This window comes from Protopterus annectens, chromosome 8.part0 (assembly GCF_019279795.1).
Source record: "Protopterus annectens isolate FY-2018-M chromosome 8.part0, PAN1.0, whole genome shotgun sequence".
NCBI classification, from domain to species: Eukaryota; Metazoa; Chordata; order Ceratodontiformes; family Protopteridae; genus Protopterus; species Protopterus annectens.
Genome location: NC_056741.1, coordinates 1,109,811,544 through 1,109,838,703, shown reverse-complemented (window position 1 = coordinate 1,109,838,703; position 27,160 = coordinate 1,109,811,544). Strand labels below are relative to the sequence as shown.

At 39.9% G+C, this 27,160-nt stretch overlaps 1 protein-coding gene across 1 annotated transcript in view; it reads right to left on the bottom strand.

Annotated features, from left to right (window-relative positions):
• TUFT1 (tuftelin 1) overlaps positions 1-27,160 on the bottom strand; it is a 268,035-nt gene that overhangs the window by 218,416 nt on the left and 22,459 nt on the right. The window contains exons 2-4 of the mRNA XM_044080638.1: positions 9,149-9,226; positions 4,996-5,109; positions 2,906-2,992 (exon numbers count right to left, since the gene is read on the bottom strand). Of these exons, the coding sequence (XP_043936573.1) occupies positions 2,906-2,992; positions 4,996-5,109; positions 9,149-9,226 (279 nt within the window). The remainder of the gene's footprint in view (positions 1-2,905; positions 2,993-4,995; positions 5,110-9,148; positions 9,227-27,160) is intronic.

Here is a 27,160-nt window from a genome sequence, read left to right as displayed (position 1 = left end):
ATCATAGTAATCAAATCTTCTGCCATTTTAAGCATATGTTTCTTAGGCACAGAACCTGAAGTGCTAGGAGAAGCCCCCACTGAAGCTAAACTTGGCCTACCTCTCAAAGAAGTTTTGGAAACAGAAGGAGAGGCTCTAACTACCTTGGGAAGAGAGGGAAGAACAGTTACCTGAGAAGCCCCCTCAGCCTGGCCTACCTCCTGAGAAGGCACATCCTGTAACAGTAAAGTCTCTGCCTGAGACTCCAAAGAAACTCCTGGCAAAACCTCTGGCTCCACTGAGCCTTCTAAAGAACCGACGTCCGGGACTGCCGGTTCATCAACCTTAGGCTTCGCTGTTTTGTCCTTGCGCTTTTTGGACGAAGCGGGCGTCGGAGCATCCGACGGCATTTTATAATTGCAACGCTTCCCAAACACTAACCTGGCACAGTCTAACCTTCTCTTAATAGTGCGTTTGTTAAATCTAGCACAAGAGCGGCATCCAACAACGTCGTGCTCAGGCCCTAAACAAGGTATACACAAGGTATGGTAATCCCTATGAGGTATCTGTTTCCCACAAGAAATACAGTTATTCACTTTTTCTGACATCCGGTTAAGTACTGAGGCAAGAAAAAACCAAAATGTTCCCCAACGGGGTACTTAGCCAACTTTGATTCGGTCTGAAACTCCGACTTCAGAAAATTTCAGAACGCCAACCTGCACTCGCAAAACTGCTTCTGCATCGGACCATACGGCAAAAAAGACTGAGGATATGACGTCGGTCATGCGCATTAGTACCCTGACGTACTGACGTCAGTCTAATGCGCCCTGACCGACGTCAGCCATATACTTTGGTATTCGGGCCGACTGGACAGCGGACTACCCAATAGTTAGGACTGCAGCAATGTGGAATGAAGAACATCAATGTAATTAAGTGTCAGGCAGTAGGATCACTTCAAATGTTAAGGAATACAAGAGAAATGTACCGCATGCAAGCTATGGAAGACACAAATCCTATGACATCCTTTATTTTAGGACTGATAAACCTAGTGAGTTAATGGCATACCTGATCTGACAAGAAACTTTTCACTGACTTTTTAGAAATGCAAGTTTAAGTGGAGAGGGTAGAATCTAGACAAATACTCAAGTATTTGAATACAGCAATCCCCTCAAGTAGACGTGAGTGAGCAGCCACATTTCCCACCTGTCTCGTACAAGGCTTGGCATGTTCTGGAGTGGAGTACTGCCTTATACATGTACATGTTTAACAGGACATGGATTGTGAGAAAGCATAAATTCAGCTTTCTTAATATTCTTACCATCATATCAATCGGGAGGCTTAAGTGTAGACAAGTGTAAAACACAGCCATAAACAAAAAATTAAAGAAAATCACTGATGACAACACAGCCTCAATGTACTATGACTTAGCTCAGGATGTTCAACAAGACATTCTTAAACTATGACACTTCAAAATCAAAGAATTGTACAAACTATTCTCCCAATAAGAGAATTAAGACAGTTAATCGCACGCGAACGCAGACACTAATATTCTCTACAACTTGTTCTGCAGTGTTTGCAAGCTGCTTTGTTTGCTGCTTTGGCCGCATGTACAATAATCTACTACTTATAAAACAGACTCACAAAACAGATGAGCTACAGTAACAACTGGGAATGTAAAAATGTGTGCTGCTTAAATTTATTACAGCGGCCATTTGTAAATGTATGATGATATGGGCAAAGGCACATTCAGTACGACTACAGCTGCCAATTTAGAAACTGAAAACAAGTGCAAATTATCAAACGCAACTGAAAACTGCAACATGTGGAAGAGTCAGCTGCCAAGTTACTAAGTACTTGGTTTTCTTTAGCTAGTCACTAGATCTGCTAATAGAACCTGGGTGACCTGGGCCACCATGAGGGTTTTATCTTTTTTACACCACCAGAGATGCTAGCTTGAGGACGACAACATGTACAGGTCACAATGTTAAGTAATAAGATTTCATATATTATATATATCACATATATATACACACACACATATCATGATATAAATCAGATTAAGACAAAAATGTTCATACTTCATAAAAAAAGATGATACATGGAAATTAATTTTCAAACCTACTTAAATATGGTACTGCTGAGACGGACATCCCGTCTGAGACTCCATCCTTAACCGTGGTTATTATGTGTGGACTACATGCGCTGCTTCATTGCCTGCATTTTCTCTGGGTACTCATTTCCTTCTACCTACAAAAAACTTAGTTACATGCTACACTAAAATGCCCACATATACAGATTTACCTTGGACCAGTGGCCTTGGTCATGGCTGAAATGGATCTAAGGACTAATGTAGTTTAGCTATACAGTTAAATAATTAAATAAAATCAAAAGTAAAGGCAGGCTAAATAGATGAATGGGCCAGTTTGTTTCAGTTTAGCAAGCAGTTTTGAGCAGACATATTAAAACACTGAAGACAAACATTCAACTGTTTACTGCTCATATCACATGCTCAGTTTATCTACTTTAAATCACAGTGCTGCTTTCTCCTGTAGTAATTACTTCTATTCAAAATCTTCCTTTAAGGCACATTTTCAGAGTTTAAGATTTAAATTACTTACCCGAGAACAAAAATATGTTAACAGTGGATCCAAATCAACAAATTAATTATTTCAGTCACTAGAGGTCACCAACACACACCGAACAGACTAATATAAATGTATGTTTATTACACGTTATATACATTATTGGTAGAGCTCTGCTTATACCCTCATCCCAGAAAATTGGCAGCTAAAGATTTGCACAAAAAGAATCAAACATGATGCTGTATTTGCCTTTTTTACATTTCAGTTCTCCAAGTCTGATGCCCACAGTCGCTGAACAGCAGAGATTACAGTTTTGTTACATTGTGTGAATAGGGAATAATTACCTCCTGAATCTGATGCACCTCTCCTTTGAGTCGGTTGACATTCTGATCATGATTCGCCTTATCCTCTGCTTTGGCTTTTAAGTAGACCTACATTTAAGCAGAATTAAGAACATATCACTGTTTCTGCATGTAAAAAGGACGTTCATTTGGAATCAAGTATTTTGAACCTCACTCACTTTCAGAAAGCAAACACCTGAAATAGTAACTGCAATTATGAGGTATGCATAATCCCCAGGAGGAAATGGAAAGAGCAGAAGTAATCACAGCTTGTTTCAGAGATTCAAAACATATTTACTTATCACAACAAAGGTTAGATCTCAAGATGTTCTCAGTTTGTGTGCTGGCATTGCATATCCAGGTTTACCTTCTTCATCTTTAGCAAAAGAAAAGGAGATTTAATAAATAATATATTTATATCTCCCTACTCAGTTCATCTGTTAAACAATGACTTAACTTTGACGGAAGCCAGAAAGATACAGAAAAACAAACATGCAAAGTGCTGCGCTATTGTCCAAGAAACATTACTTATTTCCCCCAAAAGCAACAGAAAAGATAAAATGGTTCCCTATTAGAAGACCAAAGACACATTCGAAATAATGCATCTTGGTTGAACTCAAAAGCCTGAAACGGCAAAATATCAAAGTGGCTTTTAAGCGAATTCTTTCCCTGGGAAAGAATTATCATGGCCGCTTCGTTACTTTGCCGTTTTCGGCACTGAATTGCGGTCTTGGAGTTGGTATATTTAAGTGTATGTGTGTGTGGGGGGGCACAGCCCCCCCACTTAATGTTTAAAGTTTCTTATTATTTTTTTGTTGAACACTGAATTTTTTTCCCTAGGGAAAAAAAAATCAATCACTGTTCTGACAGTTCAAAACTGTAAGCTTTCGCTTACATAGGGTCGATTAATCACCGTTCGCTTTTTTAAGTGTTCGGTGATCTAATATAGACCCGATAAAACAGTTGTGCAGCAGTTACTCTGCTGATATGACTAATGTACACACTGTTCTTTACATCACCAAACACACTAAGCCATGATTTAATTTAAATACGAGGCTTTCTCAAGCAGTTCTGAAGTGAAAGTACATTTACTGCTCTACATTTTACGGCTCAATAATGCAGCTTGGACTACAGAGCCTGGCACCATCTGTGTGTATATGTGTGGGTGGGTGCGTTTGCAACCCCATGCAGTGAACGCCATCAATCTGGGGTGATGCAATCATACAAAACACAGAAGGTACAGAAGGTACTGCACATTTAATGTTAAACATCACTAATAGATCAGGACTAAGGAACTCTAGCTTTATTCTGGTAATCTAGACTCATTGCTAATACTTCCCTATTTATGTGTGTAATAGGTGGTCAAACCTGAGGATTTGGAGGGGCATGGGGCTCCCCATGCAGTACTGCCCCCAAATAAAAACACTGGAAAGTACTATTTCAACTGCATTACTGCTGCCTCAGAGTGCAGGCAAGCTGCACTTTTAAATACCATATTTGTTGAAGGTTGGGTGTCGGGCTGGCACCTCGGCACCGTAAAAATATACTGCCAATCATTAGCGGACCAGAGTTCCGCTGTGGCGACCCCTAACTGGGAAAAAAGCCAAAAGAAGATTTACTGCAGGTTAAATCTTAATCAAAACTGACTTGGAGAAGACACCCTTTTAAGATGCACATCCATGCTGCAAATCAAAAGACAGAAAGGGCACCAGAATAACATACTGTCAAAGCATGATTTTTGTTTATGTACATATCTCCCATCACTATCCATTCTGCAGCTCGTTCATGTGTATGTATGTATGTATACATCACACATATATATATATATATATATATATATATATATATATATATATATATATATATTAGAGAGAGATTAGATATACACACACACGCACGTGTGTGTATGTGTGGACATATGTACAAACACATATGCATACATAAATAAAACACATACATTTATATATCACACACATATGTGTTCATAAGAAAGTAATTACCCCCCTCCCCTATCTTCATCTTTGTAATTTCAGTGCCTGATGAGCCATCAGATGCCCAGGCGCCCTACATCTGTTCATTTAGAATTTGCTTACCTTAATAATCTCGACTTGTTCATCATCACCACCAGACTTCAGATTATCTGAATTCCAGGAAGGCGTTTCTTGTATCAGCTTTGGTGGTATTAGGGCATATGCTCGGCCAACAGGCTGCAAAACAAGTAGGAGGTGATTAGGTCACAAAATGCCCAGAAAGTTGCTAAAAGCTGTCACTAGTGATTCTATGCCACTGAAAATGCCTCATGAGAATCCACAGCAGATTCTTAAAATTGTTTTTTCTAAACTAGAAAAGCAAAAACTCAGTATTTGCCAAAACGCAGAGCCTACATATGAAATGGGTAAAAAATTGTGTTTGAGCAAAATCAGACTTCTACCAAACATGCTGTGTTGATCCTTATTAGACATCGACCTTTTTCACTATGTAGCTGTGCATAAATGTCAGACTGAGAAGCTCTTGGCATGTGTATATGCTGCAAGAACTTGGGTGAGATTTTCTCGTTTCACCTCATAACCAAATGCAAAGCTTACAGTTTGATTAACTTTCACAGAGAGGATGCTAATTTGGATCACGCCACGCTGTGCTTTAAATTCTTGTTTTACACACACTCGCTTGTCAAAAACTACCCTGATGTGAACATCTAAGCCTTGGTAAGTTTGAAATATTATAGCAAACTGCTCTGTACTCTGCAACACAGTTATCTGGCTGTTGTAGAAAGTCTGCCCTAATTTTTTTAAGGTATCTAATTTTGGCACAAATTCAAGACTAGCACTGCAACCACCTAGTTTTATATATATATATATATATATATATATATATATATATATATATATACATATATATACATATATATATATACATATATATACATATATATACATATATATATATATATATATATATATATATATATATATATATATATACATATATATACATATATATATATTTTTTTTTTTAAATGTTGGTACCACCAGCTTCAAGCCTTCTCGAGCACCACATCAACAGATTTGATCCCATTGTATGCAGTGACATGTACCTTTCATTCTCCAGCGAAAGTGACAGCTTTACAGCCCATTTGTTCCCTAGCTAAGGCAAGAACCAGGGAGGTCAGGGGGTCCAGTCAGTCATTCATGCAAGGACCCCCCCTCCCTACTGTGGGAGATTGTGACTTTGCTTGTAGCCAGTGCTAACTATATATGTCTGCACATGTCCCTGGACCTCCTCCCTAGCTTACATGCTGTGGCACCACACTGACCCAATTGCTGCTACCTGGCATACACAAACACTCTTACTGCCACATTGCCGTTCTCCTTCTGGGACAGGCAAACCTGTGATGGCCACTCAGTATCCTCTCCCATGCCCAGCTCTTCCAGCACTACAGCCGCTAATCGAACCACAAGTTATCTGGGTTGTGATCAGGATTTTATCCCTTTATGCCACAGTGGTGGGTATCCCTATTGCTTTTCTATCTAACGGAATAAAAGACTGTTTTTTTTTGCCAGTTACCTGTTGCACTCACAGAAAGTCACTGGACTACAGTCAGGGCTTGATGCCTCTGCATCAAGGAGTCAGAAATTTGAACTCATTCTATGTATGTGTATGTATATTCATTAGAAGACTAGGAGTAAGGCTAGAAAAATGCCAAACAAAATGAGACTTGAAACCTCTGGGTAGGTGTTTTGGCCCGTTTTAGAACAGCAGCAAGTAGAATCAGAAATTTCAAAGGACTGGCACAGTACTGCTATGCACTTGTGACAGGGGCCTTTGGCCTTTACGTGATAATGGTATTTATGAATGGTGACATGGTGAACTGAAGCAAAATTAAGACTTCTCAGTGAGAACATGCAACATTTACTAGGGATGGACAGAGGCACTGTAGCTGAAGAGGTGCCACAGGGTGTAAGGATGCTGGGCTTTGCTTTTCAGTAGAAATTAGACTACTGTTAAATGGAAAAATGTCTTCATAAGGACATGAGGAAAATTGACCATGAACTTGAAGAAGGAAGGCAAAAGTATAAGGATTGTGCACAGCAAAGAAGGTAGGAAATAAAGGTAGTATTCAGGCACATACTTAGAAGAAATTGAGACAGGGGAGGAAGATGGACCTAGAAAATTGCAAAAGGCATTCTGGGGATAACATGTGGGCCAGCCAATATAACTCTTGTCACAAAAGTCTGTTGCCTTTTGGGCAGAAAGTCTGATAACCTGAATTACACCCGAGTGAGGAAGATGAAGTCCAGATATTAAGTGCAGAAACTAAACATTCAGGGAGATGATGTGTGTTGACTCTCCATGATAATTAGTGCTGCCAGATTTAAAGTAAATGAGGATCTAAAGAGGGGCTAGGAGATATAAAAAGTCCAGCAAACTTTCACAACTGTAATATGTTCTTTTAAGCCCATGCTGCTTAGTGTAACTGGTACTCAGGCCGTGCAGATCAACACCACTAAGAGGATACGTGCACAGCTCTGCACATGCAGTTTAGATAAAGCCAAATGGATAAATAACTCATCAACCTTGTAAGAACGTACCCTTCTAACGGTATAAGAAGACACAATTGTATGTGCACATACTACTTGCTATGGAAATACTACTAGTGCACTGCTCAGCACAGTTCCATACAGTAAACATAACAGAACAAAAGAACCAATGAAAAGTAGCAGTCTGAAAACGCAAGTGCTGTAAACCAGCCAGAACATGTAACAATCAATCAGTCTAACTCTCACTTAGATGATTCAAAACTGATTCTAAGATGGATGCCATCCCTGGCCAAGCAGATTCACTCAAGGCAGTGATTTAAACAGAACAAAACAGTATGAACAAAACAAAACAGAACAGTTCAAAAGCAAAAAGCAATATCATGCAAGGAAATATTAATTGAAAACAACTAAAAAGGAATAAAAAAGTACAGGCAAGAAAAAAAAAATCCAAATGCATATGTAACGGGCAATGTTAGAATAGCAAGGTAACTAAGGTTTAAAAAAAAAAAAAAAAACTTTTTCATTACCTTTTTTGTCTGCTCAGATGCAGCAGTTAAACATTTGTGCCCCAGGCAGATGAGCATAAAATAATCAATGAAACGGAGCAATCTAAAACTCAAGTGCAGTAAACCAACCATAACTTGCATATATTTAGCATTTATCAGTGGGTTGGTCCACAATAACAGGACCGTTTTCAGCCTCCATTTGGGCTCCAATGGCAAAGGGGCAGGGATAAATACAAACACATGTATGCACAACTTAGAGTAGTTAGTAAACAAGAATTTTTCTGGAAATTGGAAAGAAATTGGCATGCATGGAGAAAATACAGGAAGAATCTGTAAACTTCACAAATATACTAACCAAAAGTAAGGGCTGAACCCTGGACCACTGGAGTTGTAAGGCAGACAGCTTACCACTGAACCAATGAGCTAACCAACATACAATAAACAGAAATTAAATGATTAATGTTTCTATGAAGTGTTAGCAAAAAGATGTAATAGGATATAAATGTATAGATGGGTTTTATATAAGGGAACTTATGCCTACGGTGGACATCACCTTTACAAACAAAAGCGCTCAGAGTTCAGAATTCTGAGGAATGGATATATATTAAGAATGGGGGTGTACTCCATGGCGTGCTGTATTGTCTCTCGTCTCTCTCTTACATTCTTCTTTTGGTAAAAACCAAAGACATCTTTAACATCCATTGAAACCCTTACCAACTCAAGCAGATGGAAACTTGATTTAACAACTCATTTTGAAACAGGGGCTTGAATCTATCTTATCATCAATAGACCTAAAAACACAGACAATATCCATCACAGAGTTTAAGCAAATAAAGGCCAGATGAAAAAGTGGTGTATTGAAGAGGCACACGCAGTGTTAGCTATTATGGAACAAAGGTTTTCTTCCACTGGCAGCTGTGCACAAGTGTGTGTAACAGTAGCACGTAAAATATGATTATGCTTCATATGAACTACACAAGTTAACATGCACACCTATATGAACACAAATCTCAGTAATCTCAAACAGCATTTGAACATGAAGCTGATAATATTAGAAACTATTTATTATGGAAAAACAGCAACATGAATATTTTAATAGCCCCACTGCTACAACCTGCTAATTCTGTGGTACTTTTAAAAAAAACTTGACAGATGCAGCTTTCTAATACACAAGCAAATATATAATTCAAACATTTCTTCACCTTTTGTTGTTTCTGAAAGTCAAGTCTTCCATCGGATGGATTTGTTTGCAGGGTTAATCTCAATCTTCTCACAGTTTCCTAAAGTTAAACAAAACAAAAAAAAAAAAAAAAACAAAAGCAATAAGTAACAGTCTTGTCCAGCACAAGACAGCAGTCGCTGACAGTATGAGAAAAGCTAGTCTCCAAAATTTGCAACCAGATTTGTCTAGATCTGCTATCCACTTCAAGACTGCAACACTGAAGGTCCCCTTAAAAAATTTTCCAAGTGGCCTGACTTGTAATGTGGTTAATCAAAGGGAAGCGCAGGCATACAAAAGTAAAACAGGACTGCTACAAGCCAAATAACAGCTACACAAACCAAAAGCAGAGGAAATCTTGACCACGGGCCAGCAGACCTATGCTCAGTTAGTGGCATGGGCATCTGAAGGACTGGTTGTGGGAAGATCAGAATTATTCAATCCCAGCTTGTTCATCCTTTGAGGGGAGCTTACCAAGCTCATAGGACTGGTAACACCTCCTGGTGGCCGAGTGTCACCTGCTTGCAGAGCCCATGTTGGCTCTTGCTACATCAGGCAGCGTCTTCCCCACTAAACCAGGGAAACAGGAATGTCTGTGGGAGCAAGCACACTTCTCCTCCTTAACCAATGAGCTACAGCAAGAATGTGAGCAGTCTACGGAAGACAAGGTGAAGAACGCTGCCAAACTACACTTGCAGTTTTAAACATTACTTTGCAGTAACGCTTAACATATTGCACTGGGTTAGCTAGTAATCTAGGTCTGCTCCGATTCCAACTGAAGAATAAAAAACTGTACATGGAGTAGGTACATGCCTGCAGTGAGATAGTCTTGTTGGTAAGGAAGACTAATGCCCACCCCAAGTGAAAAAAAAAAATATTGCCTTGAAATGTAAAACATTTTTGTGCTTGTAATCACTTTTTACATAAAGAAGCATTTTTAATCCAAGAGGAACTCTAAAATTAAGTTTTAAAATTCTTTCAGTACACTGAAGTCCAGTGTAAATGTACCAATATAATTTTTTTTTTTGGCAGTGACATTGGTTGCATATTAATGATAATGTTTTGGGGGCTAATGGAAACTAGCAATTGTTTCTGTGAATGATACACCCTAGTATAATTTTTCCCCATGTTTTGTGGCAAAGTCTCTGCCAGAATGATGGAAACCTTACCAATTGAAACCAAGTATTGTCACCTGCATCAGTCACATTACTGTACAAAGCAGGTATTTAAAATGTTTTGGCTCTACTTGGGTTAAAAATGCTTCATTTCAATGCAAGGCTTTTAAACTATAAAAAAAATGCTAGACACGATGTATTAAGCTCCTCTGTAGATCGGACGTTCCATCTGTAAATAAGAAAAATTACTGTGCTGCTACAAACATCAAAGCTAGCTTCCTGTGTACATACATTTTTTTTTTTTTACAAACTCTTATAAGCAGAATTTACTTACCTACAACAGAATTGAAGGCAAGTGCAAGCTTATACTTCTACACACAAATGACCATTAGGGATTTATGTCAAGGCAGCTTATGAATTAAATAAACCAGTGGTTACAGATCAGGTCACTGCTTGAAGGAATGGATGAATTCTATGGATTTCGGCATTGTCCTACTTATTATAAGTGGATCAAAGCAGAATTTTAAAGTATGTTTTTCAGGCACACTGTATATACATCCACAATGCTTAAGGGAAAGACCCTTTCGCCTCCCCCCACAAAGTTTGATGTGTGTGTGTGTATATATATATATATATATATATATATATATACATATATATATATATATATATATATACATACAAACCTCTTGGTCTCTATATACAAACATATACATGATGTATTTGAAATCTTTTAACAGAATCTAGTGTACGTGTGTGTGTGTGTGGGGGGGGGGTGAGGAAGGGCACCATGCTAGATGCAGAAAGCTCGAGTATAAATTTATTTTTATTTATTATTTATTTTACATTTGTTGACCGGGCTAGTCTAACTGGAATAAAATCCATTTTCAGTAGAGGCCCGGGGAGAAAAGCTCCAACAGAGAAAATTTTATACAGTAAAAAATAATAAGTTCAAAGCAGAATAACAGTAGTAAAATAGCTCTAAACAGTTACAGCCATTCACATACACAATATATGACTGTAATAATTGTCTCAAATTCAAAGAATTATAATGATAATTAAAAAAGGGTCTAAACAGATTACAGACATACAGATTAGGTACAGCTGACATTACAAGGATACCTAGCTTGTGCTGAGGTGATATGGAATGCAATAGAAATAAAAACAAATTAGTAGTTTTCAATTGGAAGCAGGATAACAGAAAGTATATACTGTTGATGAATTATAGAAATGTATCATATAATACAGTGAGATAAAGGTATATAGGAAGCAGCAAGAGTATGTAAATCGGTGGAATATACTCGTTAGGAGCAGAGAAGACATTTAGTCAGGGTTAGTACAAGGACAAAGCCAGTGAGAACTGAGAAATTGTTTTATTTTTAGTTTAAAGAGTCTTGTGGAGGTCAGAGATAGGAGTTCAGAGGGAAGTTTGTTCCAGTGTTTGCCTATGGAGTTAGAAAACAAAGAATCTCCAGCTGAGTTGTTGGATTTGTTGATAGTAATAAGTGGCTTATTGGAAGAGTGTAGGTTCTTAAGATTGTTATAGGGGGTAATGAGGGTAGTCAGTATAGGTGGGGTAGTACAAGCTCTTATGGATAATAGTGAGTTGTTGAGATAGTATCTGGTTTTGAAACTCTAGCCATCCTAGTTGTTTTAGATTGTTGCAGTGATGTTAAACACTAAATTAATGTTACTAGAGTGAAGAAGTTTCTGTACTTTTTTTAGAATCCTTAAACTTTAACTTTTAACTCGGCACTCATCTCAACTCTTCGTACAGTAAGACCTTCACAATTTTATTAGAAGCCTGACAAACGTTTTTTATATTCCAGTATTTCTAAAGTACCACCCCTACGGCAGCTGTATTTAGGTCTAAGTGGAAGGTTTGGGCACCACTAGGACAAGACCAACAATGCAGTTTGTCACCTTCTGCATTTTTGTATGCAAAACAACCAATTATACAATGCCTCCCCTAAAACGTGCACGCTGATTGGCCAGCCCAACCAGCGTGCCCATTGTAAATCCCTCAATATACTAACGGAAAAAGGTCCGGTCGCCCGGACTTTTTCCGTTAGTATAAAACACTGTCTCGCTATGTTAAAAGAGTTTAACATAGCGAAACAGGTTTAAAAAAAGCAACGGAGATCTCCGTTGCTTTTTTTAAAGCTGTCTCGCTATGTTAAACTCCTTTAACATAGCGACACAGTGTGTAAAAAGCAACGGAGATCTTGCGATCTCAGTTGCTTTTTTTTTTAAAGCTGTCTCACTATATTAAATGGGTTTAACATAGCGAGACAGCTTTAAAATAAGCAACAGAGATATCCGTTGCTTATTTTAAAGCTGTCTCTCTATGTTAAACCCATTTATCATAGCAAGACAGTAAAAAAGCAACGGAGATCTTGTGTTCTCCGTTGCTTTTGCCCACAGTTCTGATGTACTGCGCAGGCGCGCAGTACATCAGCACTGCCGCAGAATACCAGACAGCTGCGGAAGGGCAGTAAAGAGGCATTATACAATGCCATTATTTAAGAAAAGTAATTATTTCTTTTCTTAAATAATGTCATTGTATAGTAGCAATAACCCACTTCTGGGTGTGGGTAATGCTGGATTTACCCACGGCTGGCTTTGTTTGGTCCTGAGGGCGACCACGCCAACCGTGGGTAAATCCAGCATTACCCACACCCAGGTGTGGGTTATTGCTATAATAACTCCCTCTGTTTTAATTAATGCAGTTAAACAGAAGAGTGCAAGATGAACAACATATTTGTATACACTTTAGATGCCTCCACATTATCACTTCATGTTTTAAGAATGCTAGGTGTTCTTCATATTGATCACTGCTGCAGCAGCCTTGGCTATATAGGTTACATCCTACCAAGGATATAACGCTGGACAGCTTCCAAAGCTTCAGGGCACCTTCCAGGCACCTAAACTGTCAAGCAGCTTGAGCTGAGCTGAGCTGACTAAAAGACACGATTGGGTGCAAAGCCCTTCAGTCCTTTATTGCCACTGAAGACTATGCTCCTCTGAGGATTGATGGTCAGTCTGTTTTCCTTAACTGAGCAGACAAGTTCCCTTTGGGAAAAAGGCTTCCATTTCTTATTTATTTATTTATGATGTTTAACTTATGCAAGGAGTGTTGTTGTTGTGAGACTGTAATATACTTAAATGGAGCACTCATCATTTCTGTCAGTTTAAAAGTAATGTTATCTACCTGATAAACTATTTTTTTTGTGGAGAAACTGAATTCAGGTAAACAAACATTTAAGAACAAGAGGCAAGAAAGTTCCAAAAACAAGTCTCAAGCCCACAAACATTTAAGACGTGGAGGCAAGAAAGTTTCAAAAACAAGTCACAAACCTCCCAAAACCAAGGGGATTCTAACAAGTTTGAATAACTATTCAAGAGGCCCCGTGACCCCCTCCCACCTTGAACCTATTTCTCTTCCAGAAAGTCTGAATTTCCATTTTTCTCTTTGGCAAAAGATTGTTTCAGATTAATGAGTTCTGAAAATCTTTCTACAGGGTTACAAATGTCAGTGGGAGGAAATTCCTCTTTTCCAGGGGTCATTCCTCTTCCTGCATAACAGACTGCTTTGCTTCCACCTGTTCATCACATGCTTTCCCAATGAGTAATAGAACCAGTTCCTCTTTCCCAGGTGGGGAAGGGGTTTTATTCAATGATGTTCCTAGTCCCAAAGAAAACAAACACTGAGACCAGTTCTGGATTTTTCTTTCCTAAACGTGTTTGTGATGGTGCCAAAATTCAGCATATCAATTCACAACCTGTTGTATCTTCTTCCTCTAAGTTTCCTGGTAACAATATACTTAAAAAAAGAGGCTTATCATCACATTCCTATTAATCCAGACTTCAGGTGTTTAAGGTTGTGTGTGTGGATCACATTATGAGTTTTCTGCCTTACCATTTGGACTATCCACTGCACCAAGAGAGTTTACAAAGTGTCTATTTCCAGTTGTAGCTTACTGCAGCCTACAGAGAGTATCCACATTATTCTGTGTTTAGATGACTTGCTCATCTCTGCAGAGTCTTTTTCAAAATGTCAGGAATCTCTCTCTTGTGTGAGAGATCTCTTACACAAGCTGGGATTTTAAGAGAACATTAAAAAGCCTTTGACTCACTCCACAGGATTGTGTTCCTGGGATGTCAACTAGACATCTCAGTTCAAAAACCAACAGCCTTTTGCACCTGAAACCTCTTTGGTCTGAGCATCAACACCTTTTATCTTTTCAGATCCCAGTACTAGGGTTTGTCAGAAGAGAAACCACTTGGTGGGGACAACAGATACCTTTAAATCAAGGCCTCTCCTTCCCCTCCCTGCCCCAAAACAGTCAGTCACCAAGGACAAATGGAAGCAGATATAGCAAGGAGATGCTTGCCCTGATCAAGGCATTCAATTCTGTGAACCATCTTTGGTCCCCGGGACCTCTTCAAGTGGTTACAGACAATACCACAATGACACGGTACATCAACAAGCAAGGAGGAAATAGGTTATACCCCCTTTTCAGACTAGTCACATTAGCTTGGGATATAGCTTCACAGCACAATCTCACTCTACAGGCATTCTACATTCAGTCAGAGCAAAACTGTGTGGAAGACAAACTGAGCAGGACCAGGGCAGTCCTCATGAGTGGAAACTAGATCAGGTGTATATTAAATCAGCGAACGCTTAAAAAAGCAAATGCTGATTTATCGACCCCATGTAAGGAAAGCTTACAATCCCGAACACTCGGAATAGTAAATGTTTTCCCCAGGGGGAAAAAAAAAAAACTTCAAAACATTATTGGGGGGGGGGCTGTGCCCCACACACCACCCCTTCTTAAATATACCAATTCCGAGATCACACTACAGTGACAAAAATGGCAAAGTAACCGAGGCAGCCAAGTGATTTCTTCCCCAGAGAAAGAAATCGCTTATATGCTGTTTCGCTATTTTGCCGTTTCTTGCTTTCAAGTTTGGTCAAGACGCATTCAAAGGATTATATAATAGGAACTCACTAGATCTGGGGGTCTTCCAAGATTTGAGCCATCTGTGGGTCGTTCCTCAAACAGACCTCTTAGCCTCTTTTCTGAATAATCAACCAGCAAAATTCTGCTCCAGGACTCCATGCAAGAAGGCCTGGAAGACAGATGCCTTTTGTTTGGACAGGATTGTTCCTGTATTCTTTTTCACCCTTTCCAATAATAATCAGGGTACATATGAAGATTCAGAAAGAATTCTCAAGATCATTGTGGTGACTCCCTTCTGGCCCAGGCAACCATGGCTCTCCCTACTTTTGGAAACGGCCAAGAACAATTACCACAAGCTTCCTTACAGACACACAAGTACAGGGGTGTTTGACATACCCAAACATCAAATCATTTTCATTTAACTGCCTAGATGAAAGGTTCTTAACTCCTTTAAGGCACCAGTTTTCTGAGGTCGTGCAGCAGGTACTAATGGAGGCAAGGAAGCCTGCAACTAGAAAATCATATATTTGCAAATGGAAAAGCTTTTCTAGTTGGTGCCAATGACATATCCAATACCCATTCAGGCCTAGTTGTTCTCTGGTTTTACAATATAAACCAATATTTGTGTAAGCTACTATCCTATGGTCTTTCGTACTTCTCTGTCATCTACTGGTCATTTTAGCAAGTCTACCCATGGATCCACCACTTTCAAAGCAGATGCATGTCAAAATGCTATTGAAAGGGGTTTTGCATAAGAAGCATCCACGTAAACTGATGGCCCCTCCTTGGGATCTTAATTTTGTATTACAGAAACTAACACTTGCTCCATCTGAGCCAGCTAATCTGCCTGACGAGGTTTTTAACATGGAAAACAGTTTTAATGATTGCTCCAACCTTTGCAAGAAAGGTACAAGAACAGCAAACTCTTACAGCGAGTCAACCCTACCTTATTTTTAACAAGGACAAGTTTTTTTTTGAGAACTAATCCTTCTTTTTTGCTTAAAGTGGAATCTGAGTTTACCCAAGTCAAACTAAACATCTCCCCATTTTCTTTCTTGCACCTAAAAAATGAGGAAGAAAGGATACTACCCTGGATGCCCACAAACAACTCGGGTACTATCTTGACAGAACTAAGTCTTTCAGATCATCTGATCAATCATTCATTTTTTGAGAAGGTAAGAAGAACCAGACTATTTCCAAAGGGTCATCCAAGGCCATTACCTTTTGCTATATTTACCATGATTAATATATTCCAGGCAGGGTCAAGGCACACTCTACAAAGGCCTTGGCATTTCTACAGCTTTTTGGAAAGGGTTGTATTCTAGAAGCTGCTACCTGGTCCTCTGTAAGCTGTGTTAATCTACTCGTATACCTAAGGCTACTGCAGCAGTTATCAATATGAAGAAGAACATGGTAAACTCAACTTATACAACTGTACTTACAGTAGATGTTTGAAAGATCACGGCTGTAGTGGCCACTCCCTCTCAACTTCCCCTTTGTTTTGTGTGTGTATGTGTGTGTGTGAGTGTTTTATGCCAGGGTGTGGACATTTATTTTTTGTTACTCCTAGCATTGTCCTTTTAGGGCTCAGCCTCCTTCTCTCTTTTGGCAGGAAAGCTCTGAAGGGCTTCACATCCAAATTCGTCTTTTAGTCAGCTTGGCTTGAACTGCTTGACAGTTTTGGCACGTGGAAAGTGCCCTGACGCTTTGGAAGCTGGGTGGCTGTTATATCCTTGGCAGGATATAACCGCTATACCTACGGCTACTGCAGCAGTCGTGATTCGAACATCTACTGTTATGACAAACTCAACTTACACAACCGTACCTTGTCAACAGTCATTTATTCCAACAGCTTTTGGTTGTTCCAGCACCATAATTCTCTTTGGAAAGATACTATGAACTGGACATGGAAAGCTGTGCTCTCACCTTTCTCTCTCTCTCTTCTGGATAAGAGAGCACTACTGAGCAAGGGGTTAAAAAGCATGAGGGAGTATGGGGCCAAAATGCACCAAGCTTGTCAGAACCTTTGCTACTGCGTCAGATTTACTGTCTTGGATGGACCAGGGGAAGATATCCCTCCAGTAACATTCCCTTTTGACCTTTACTTAGAATTATCCCATAAATATTTAGGAGGTACTAACTAAATCACTATATTATTTAAAAAAAAAAAACAATGCAAGAATCTTATCTTCAAGCTTATCAACAGATAAATTCAAATGAAAAAGACTTCAATTTTTTGTGCCACAGTAGGAATAACGTTAGGGAAAGATGTTCTGACGGTCAGAGACCACATAAATTTGCCCAGGTCATCTGTATAAAAGCTACATTGATGAATCTATACTTTGTTGTGTAGGGCTATATTCATAATTAGAAAAATCAGTCAGAACTGGAGTGGATGTCAGTTTGTTCCATAAGCTTGTTTTAAAGTTTTGGGCTGCTAGTAACAATAAAGCGTGGTAGAGATTTTTAGATTGCATAAAACTGAAACTAAAGAGGCTCACACTTTTGAACCCGTTCACAAGTATTTTGAGAGCCTCTGGCATAAGTGGATAGAAAAAAAAAATCTCACCATAAGGAACACTACACGGGAAGGTACTCGTAGAGGGCTTTATCATATTAACAGCTAAATCTCCTCTCCCACTACAAAATACATAGATTCATGTCTGGATCTGTCGCGGAAGGAAAAAAAGGTATTAATCATACGACCAAGTTTAACTATTTTTAAGATTTGTTAGTAGAATGAGCAGATTCCCACCCATTTCATATTTCAATTTGGTGGGACACTAGAGATGTCACCAAATTTGTTATATCAGAATAGAGATAATACTGGTTGAATGGTCAGGTTTACAGTACAAAACTTTACTAAAACCTTTATATGAACAGCCTGTAGTAAACTCAACTTGCCCTGGAATTGTGCGCACAACAATAAATCATGTGCATACGCCAAGACTCGGCACTGGGTATTACTTACTCTCTACTCTACTATCTCTAAGATGTTGAGGTTCAAAGATCTTAAGAGGATGTAGAGATTAATGACAAGAAATGGGGAAAATGACATTCCTGTATGGTACCAGTCTTGACGAAATCACAGAACAGTACATTATTTTCTATCACTGTGGTAAAAGTAAACTAGCAAAGGCATGTGTCTTTACAGATTTGGAAGGCAAACTACACCTATCTAAAGTACATCCAATTGGCTTTACAGGAACTTTTTAGCACCAAAAAGACAAAAGGGATAATGGTAGAAGAATACTTAGTTACCTAAATAAGTCTGTCTAATTTTCTTGTACTGTCGACAGAAGCACATTCCCTTAGTTACAGCTAATGTGCAAGATGGTTTCTAAAAGAACAGGGGCTAGGACACGTGTGTGCACATGTTTATTCTAGTAGTAAAGAATCTATCCAGCCTTCAAAACATTCATTCTTTTGACAATTTGTTTTATCCCTTCTAGTCAAATGAAGGAGTTTTTCTCCCCCAGTAGGGGGTCAAGTTTGACCACTATGAAAGATTCCTACTGTAACACAGCAGTGACTTTTTCCCTGGTATCCCCCCCCCCCCCAATGCTTTCCATTCATACATTCATTCCTCCCTACTGAAAAACAGATTCTGGGCTTTTGGGAGCATAAGTGGAAAGTCACCAGACTCTCTGATCCTATGCTGTTCTACGTCCCTAACTCAAGGCAGCGTGAGAGTCCTACAACTCATCAGCTGTCTGCCTAGATAAGCCCACACACAGACATAGAGAGAGCATAAGACACAGAGAGCAGTGGTACACCCCCTGCTCAGGACAAAAGTTATGTGGTACTTTCATTCATTCATGCATTCTCTGGATCCAGTCACACTAGTCCCAGTCTCCTACCAGAGGTGAAAGTCAGGAGGTAGGCAGCAGACTAGTCCATTAGTCAGGCAGCACACGACCTTCCAATCCACTTCAGTGGCACTGTGCGTTAAACCGTTGCTGTCCCAAGGAATGCATGCACACGCTTGCAAGCTGTCCCTGGAAAGTGCAGCTACCACATGCAACAGGAGCATTGCTAGACCTATTTCTGAAGGTAATACATCTGCTCTCCCTTCCCCAGGATGCGACAGCCAAAACAGACTGCTCACTCCCATCATCCTATTACCATCTCTCCCAGCACGGACTCATTTTGATTTAGTACGGTGGGGGCAGTTTCAAAAAGGTGGCACAGTGAATAACACCTTCACCTTGCAGCAAGAGGTTCTTTCTGTTCGTTTTTTTGGCTGTGGTGCCTTCTGTGTGAAATCTGTACTCCCTGTATTTGTGTGGCGTTTCTCCAGGTGCTCCGGTTTCCTCCCACATGTCAAAGACATGCGATAGGTGGCTTTGTGACTTAAAATTGTCCACGTGTGCGCGCAAGAGAGAGAGAGAGAGAGAGAGAGAGACAGACACACACACACACAGTGGTGTGAAAACAACCTGGCAAAATTACTTCCACTCACTATTTGCCTAGTAAACTCTGTGGATGGCAATGGCTGTTCATGGAGTCATGGACAAGAGCTGGATGTGACTCAGTAGCCTTACCTGGATGGACAGTTGGTTGTTTAAACCAGAACTTATAGGGAATAACTTGCACCTTTAAGTGACATGATTTTTGAGTTATACTTCTCATCTCCACCTACTAAAAGATGCTGCCGAAGCACTTATTTCTGTTTTGAACAATCCATACCAGGGAAAAGCCAAAACAGAGACAGAAAAATGGGAAGATGGATATAGATTTGAAGGCTTGTGTGTTAAATTGATGTGGGTGCATATGAATAAGTTATATACAGCCTCACATCAGATTCCCCAAGAGGTCAGATTATGTTATTCTGTACAAGATCCAAGCAATATACTGATAATGTGTCAGGCAAAGAAAATGCTAGCACTGTCTTGTACTAAAGTAGATCAATGCCTTTTTCGGTGAAATAATGAAGTGTTGAGCTTGGGTTGTGTAACGGACAATAACGAAAAAAAAAAAAAAAAATCCGGCATGAGGGAGCTGTCTAGAATGTTAGGGCTGGAACATCGTGGAAGCTGGTGCATCCTCATTGCTATTTGAACTCTGTCAAAATGTGGGAGTTAAAAGCAGATTCCATATATATATATATATATATATATATATATATATATATATATATATATATATTTTTTTTTTTTAATATTTCTGGGCTGCCAGGGCGTTGTTTGGATTAGGGAGGAGTAATACTTTTCTGGAGTTACAGTCTAGGCCACAGATGAATCTGAAAATTGCATCTTTATTGACGAGGTTCCTTAAGTACAGAATAAAAGTGGACATCGATTCCACTGCCGTTTTGATATGCATATAATATGTATTTTTGTAACAAAGAAATACTACTCACATTGTTTGGTGACCCATACACACATAACTTGCTTAGAATCTAATTTGATTATACACTGCGGCAACCCCAAACGATCAATTACTTCAAAACAGCAAATACTAAGACAAACAATTGTTGCTGAATGAATACAAGACTACAGCTGAATTCTGTGCAAGCATGATACAGTTTCTCTTTTACTTACTACTACTGTACCACTTTAAATTACCAATATATAAATGTGCGTTTGCAGGGACAAGCCCTTCTGCGCCCATCCCTAAATTTTTCTAACTCAGAGCATGCAAAATTATTTTTTTTTGGGGGGGGGGGGTGGCGGGGAGCACAGTACATATTCCTTTCTACAATATGTGTGACCTAGGATTTACAACATTTTAGAATGGAGTGTGGAAGGCGCTGTCACACAAACATGAAAGGCCAGGTAGGCTTTCTACCCTGCAGAAACAGGTGTTAATTTTTGTCAACATTTTTATGCACTTCAGTTTTTCAATACTTTACTACCTTGGGAGTTTGTCTAGACTCATTCAGGGTTGTGTGTTTAGTACGGACTAACAAAGATTAACAAACATTCTACACCGGTCCAATATTGTTTTCTTGCAGGATTGTTATATTGGCAGTTAAAGCATGCAAATGTTCAAGTATTTGGGTTTTGTTCGAGTATCTGGATTGCCTTCATTCCTGTCACAATTCAGATTCTCTCCAGATTACATACTTGTTTGAAATAGTTACTTCAGCTACATGCGACTCCGAGTTTATCTCCATTGTTTCTGTACTTGTTAAATATACTGTACAAAATGTACCTTGCTGTACACTAAACTGTACATGAAATACAGATCCATTCTTCAACTCTCCCAGCACTAAATGTTATTCAGTATTGCAGTAAACCACAACTATAAAAATGCCAATATCTTGTTTTTTTTATGGCAAAAGATCTGAAACGCTATACATTTTACAGTATCCCCATACCCTACATCTTTATCTTCCTTAACAACAGGACATTAACACCACTGGCAAACACCATGCCCTCCACTGGCCTTAGCAAGAAACTAAGCTAGTTAGTTACCAAAAGACTGCCATTCACAAGCCATTTAGAAAAAACAAACCTCAGCTCTAGATGACCATCATTACTGAAGTGACACCCCAACCCCATGTGCAAAAAATGGGGGAAAAAAGGGGTTGAGGATGGAGGGATGGATTACTGTAAGGAAGAGACATTAACTATGCTCACTGCTAGTATTGATGACCACTGAAAAAATTACAGCTATAAAGTTCAAATAACTGAGCAAAACAAGAATTGTCCGCAGTGAATTACTGTAATAGCTGTGCTAACCACGCTGAAATTGTAAAATCTTATTGGCTAATTACCCACTGTGAAACATTGTTTAATTATACGGTACTTCCGTATTATCACAATCAGATTCCAGCTGTGTCTTCACAGCCCAGTTTTATCATTAACAGTAAATTTTCTGGTCCAAATACATTCAAATGTAGATTATTACATCAGTAGAAATATTAAAAAGGAAAACAATGAAATGGTATATCATTAAAATGCTTCTTCTATGGATATCGCAACCAGATTCTAAATGTGTGTTCACAGGGCAGTTTTATCATGAACAGTAAATTATGTGGTCCAAATACACTGAAATGCATATTACACATTTCACTACAAATCTTAAAAGGAAAACTGTGAAATAGTATCTCGTTACAATGCTTCTTGTACGGATGTTCGGGGGCATTTCCATGGGGAACCACAGCCCGAAGGGTCATGCTGAATGCATTCGTACATGGCAGAAATATACCCGAGGGGCAGTTCCTGAAAGGGGGTGGTGTAGCTCACAGGGTTTCAGTTATATATCTGGACTTAAAATCAAGGGACGATTTGTAAATATGAAAGTAGCTCACTTACAAAGTGAACAGAACAACATATTTTGTATCGGCATCATGCATTCTCAGAAGAGCACTAATTAAATGCAAAATCACGGAGGCTTGAAATGTATGACAGGCTGTCCTTGGTTTACTTTTCTGGAAAAAGCAACTAATTTGTCACATTTATAGGTGAACTTGTTTTCAAAATCTTGGCAAACTATATACAACATATAGATACGAGAAAGGGTTGGAAATGAGCCGCTTCTCCTCCTCGGAATCTGGTTGCGATAATACGCAACCACCAATTATACAAGGACTGTGCAAACTATGTTGAAACTGTGGCATTTGACTGGGTAATTCAGACTTCTGCACTAAAACAAGTATTACACCAGATGGCAGCACCTGACAAGCAGTAGTATTCCAGTACAAAAAACATGTTGTTATCTTCAGACTGACTGCATTTGTATAATGTAGCAATTTTTACAAATCAAAAACTCTATAAAACATGTAGAATGAAATTCTGCATGGAGTATTCTGAATTGCTGATAAAAAAAGTGCACATTAGGAAGGTGGTGTTCATGGTAACAGTTTACTGGGCTCCAACTCCTCCAAAATCCAGGGTTGCATGAGTTTGCGCATCACTGCTTAGCTAGAGTTAAACAGTTCCCAGCGCCATAAAGTCTGCTCTTCAGTTTTTCCCTTAGAACTAGTCAGATTCTTAATTTTAGGACTTTAATTTGCTTCTTCCTGCTCAGCGCTGGTTCAGAACTTGTTGTAAGCACTAATGAGATACATATTACTACAGCACTCAACCTTCCTCATTACCTAGAGGAGAACAGTTTTTTTGTACTTAATATTCCTCAGTTCCTTAGAGGAAAACAGCTCCAGTACTTACTTCCCTCACTTGTCTAGAGGAAAATAGCGATTACCCAGGCATGTCCAAGGGACAGCTCACGGTGTTCTCTTACTCAGGCATGTCCAAGGGACAGCTCACGGTGTTCTCTTACTCAGGCATGTCCAAGGGACAGCTCACGGTGTTCTCTCCTGTCTACCTGATGAATCTGGGCATCTTCAGGCAATGTAGCAATTGCCTCATGTACACTGACAACCCATTTCCTCCTACCATCCAACACTACAACCTGTGAGAGATGCATCTATCTAACCAAATTGGAGGCAAAGCTTTCTCCAACCAAGACTGAACTTGTCAGTCAAGAGGAGAAGGTAAACACTTGCACCATACCACATTCATAGTCCCACTAAACCTACACCACCAAAATCCACACATAGAAACACAAAAACATTTGCGGAGGCTCTCAGTAGTAATCTGCACAAGCAACAGAGACCTCCAAAGTAGAAATGCAAACAACCACCACCTCTCAACACAACCCAAATGACATATATCCCACAGACTCAGTGTGCCATTCAACCACAGCCCATAAGGCAAAACAATGTACTCAACACACTAGTCATAGGTGAATCTATAGTCAGGCACACTAATGTTCCACTCACCAGGCTAAACAAGGAGAAGGTTACTGTCAGGTGCCAGGATCCGCCACATAACCCACGCAGTCAGGTCACTCCACAACAAGTACAAATATGACTGTCATTGACCATGTTGGTGTGAATGATCTGAGAAGGTTACTGTCAGGTGCCAGGATCCGCCACATAACCCACGCAGTCAGGTCACTCCACAACAAGTACAAATATGACTGTCATTGACCATGTTGGTGTGAATGATCCGAGACATACCTCCCTGGACTACATGAAAAGAAACATGGAAGAGCTCTCCGATCTTGAAATCTAGGCAGGTATGACCCTAGCCCCGAGTAGCATCCTGCCTTCGCCCAGAACGATACCGCGGTACAAGGACAAAATATGATTGACTTCAACAATTGGCTAAACTTCTGGTGTCATTCTAAGGGGATCCAGTATCTGTCTGCCTATGATGACATGGTTGACAGGCCACGACGCTTTGCCAGAGTTGGCCTGCACCTGTTGCCCCTGGAGTTCCAGATGCTGGCTAGGGGTCTTGCCTCCCCTATAGTGCCTTTTTTAGGCAAGGTTCAAATTTCAAACTCACCACCTCAACATGTACAGGCAAGCAAAAACTGTTAGATGTCTAAACCTCAAAATGCACTCACACCAGGCACTCCTTAAAATGGAGAACATTGATATCTGTGCAGTGACAGAAACCTGGTTCAAGACTCCATAGAGCACCCTTGCATTACCAAGCTATAACTCATACCATACCTTTTGGCCATCTAACCTGGACCGGAACACCAAAGGCGGAGGTGTGTCCATATTCATTAAGGATATCCACACCTCCAGCCTTGTTGCCCAACACAATGCATCCGAGACTATCCAAGTGCAACTAACTCTGGGCAAAACTACAATCCAAACTGTAGCATGCTACAGATCCCCCACCATACCCAAGGATTCTCACTACTCTTTTCTCGATATACTGGAAAATATTAGGATTCAACCAACACCCTAATAATGGGAGACTTCAACTACCCCACCATTAACTGGGAACACTACTCCTGTACCAACTCCATTGCTCAACGCTTTCTAGAATTCATAAACTCCAATGCCCTGGATCAACTTATCCACACCCCCACCAGGGGCAACAATATCCTAATTACCAACATAAGTGACCTGTGTTCCACACCTGAAGTCAAATCCTCATTGGTTAGATCCAACCATAAGCTAATCACCATAGATATCCATATTCCGCCCCCACCCTCATTAAGGAAACCACTGTAAAAAATTTCTCCAAAGCCAACTTCATGCTTCTTAAAGAAGTGGAGAACTTCACGACACCCATGCAGACGGACAACACTGTTATGACTGCTAAATCCTACACAAATGCAATGTATAAAGCACTTACATGAGTGCATGGATCGTGCTATCCCTAACATAACCAAGACACTGTCCTCCAAAAAAGGAAGCCAATCTGGTGGTCCCCTGCTATACAACAGAAGGACGAAAATGTTGCAAAAAAGAGAGTAAAATCCCATGAGTGGAGGAGCTCCCTGGTCAGACTCGGTAAGAAGTTGAGATCCCTCATAAAATCCTCCAAAGCTAGCTATGAAAACACGATTGCCACTGATTCTAAGGACAACCACAAAGCATTCTATGGCTAAGTCAAGAATCTCAATGGCAACACCCAGGTCTGCTCCGAGTTACAACATAATGGCATGAAAATTACAGAACCAACTGATACAGCCAACATCCAGGCTGATGAACCTAACTTATACCGAAAGAATGCAGAGCCCCTGTAATCACAGCTACACAGGTAAAAACTGCACTCTAAAGCCAAGAACACAGCATCCATGGGACCGGACAACATCCCAGGCTCCATTCTACATGAACTTCAGAATTAACTACCCCCCCCCCCCCACCCCACCTAAGCACCATGTTCAATCATAGCCTCACGTCAGGCTTTGTACCCACTGAATGGCACACAGCAACAGTTATCCCACTCCACAAACGGGAAGCCACCGTGGACCCTGGGAACTATCGCACTATTAGCTTGATGAGCCTGGTCTGTAAGGCCATGGAACTCATAAACAAAGACATTTGTAACCTCCAAACTCTGGACCCCACTCAGTTCGGGTTTGTGAAAGGTAGATCATACCTCCTGAACCTGATCGACTTCTTTGAAACAGTCACCAAAGCTTTAGACGAGGGTAAGGTGGTTCACACAGCCTAACTTGACCTCGCCAAGGCTTTCGACACCATCCCCCATTCTGGAATTATAGATAAACTCACTAAACTGGGTATAAATCCATACCAAGTAATTGTGTGATGCACGTACGGCTGCTGCAAGGCTCAAAAAGTAACACACCCAAACAAAAGTAAACGCCAGCAGTAAAGGTGAAAACCCACAGTATAATTCAAATAGTAAAATCACATAAGGTAGAGGGAAATAAACCCAACTACCTGCCCCAAACCGGTTTCGGCTGTAATAGCCTTCTTCAGTGAGTAAACATGAGCAACCCAAAATACACTCACATATATATAGTACATAAAGCAGTTCATTGGAGCATTTATAATCGGTCATTAAGCCCAGGTGGAAATAGAGCTCCTAACTTAATAATCCATTTACGTTCCTTAAGATTAAGTATATCGTGCCATCCTGATTTGTCCCTACATCTACCCACAATACAATCTATTACAGTAAAATAAAAAGATGCAGTACTGTGTTTGCACACATGTTTATACAAAGCATTAGTAGGACGTTTATTCCTAATGTCACCAAGATGCTCCCCGATTCTGAGACGAAAAGGTCTAGATGTTTGTCCCACATAGAATGAGGAGCATGAACAAGTGACCAAATAGACAACCCATTTTGTGCTGCTGTTAGCCCAAAAATTAATATTGAAAACCACCGATGTGTTGCGACTACTGAATTCCCTCGTTTTCTGAATCCTAGGGCAGTGAGTGCAATGTTCACATGGCATACAGCCTATCAATGGGCCACCTGTGAGTGTACATTGAGTGGGAACCATAGAACTAGGTCCCACCCTCTTATAATGACTAAAAAGGATCCCAATGTACATCCTCTCCTGAATGAAAAAGAGCATCTGTCACCCAAAAATGGGTGTAATCTCTCCTCGGCCATAAGAATGTTCCAATGTCTGTTGATAATATTCATAAACCCCTATGGTACTGCATCTATATGTGGTCAGCAG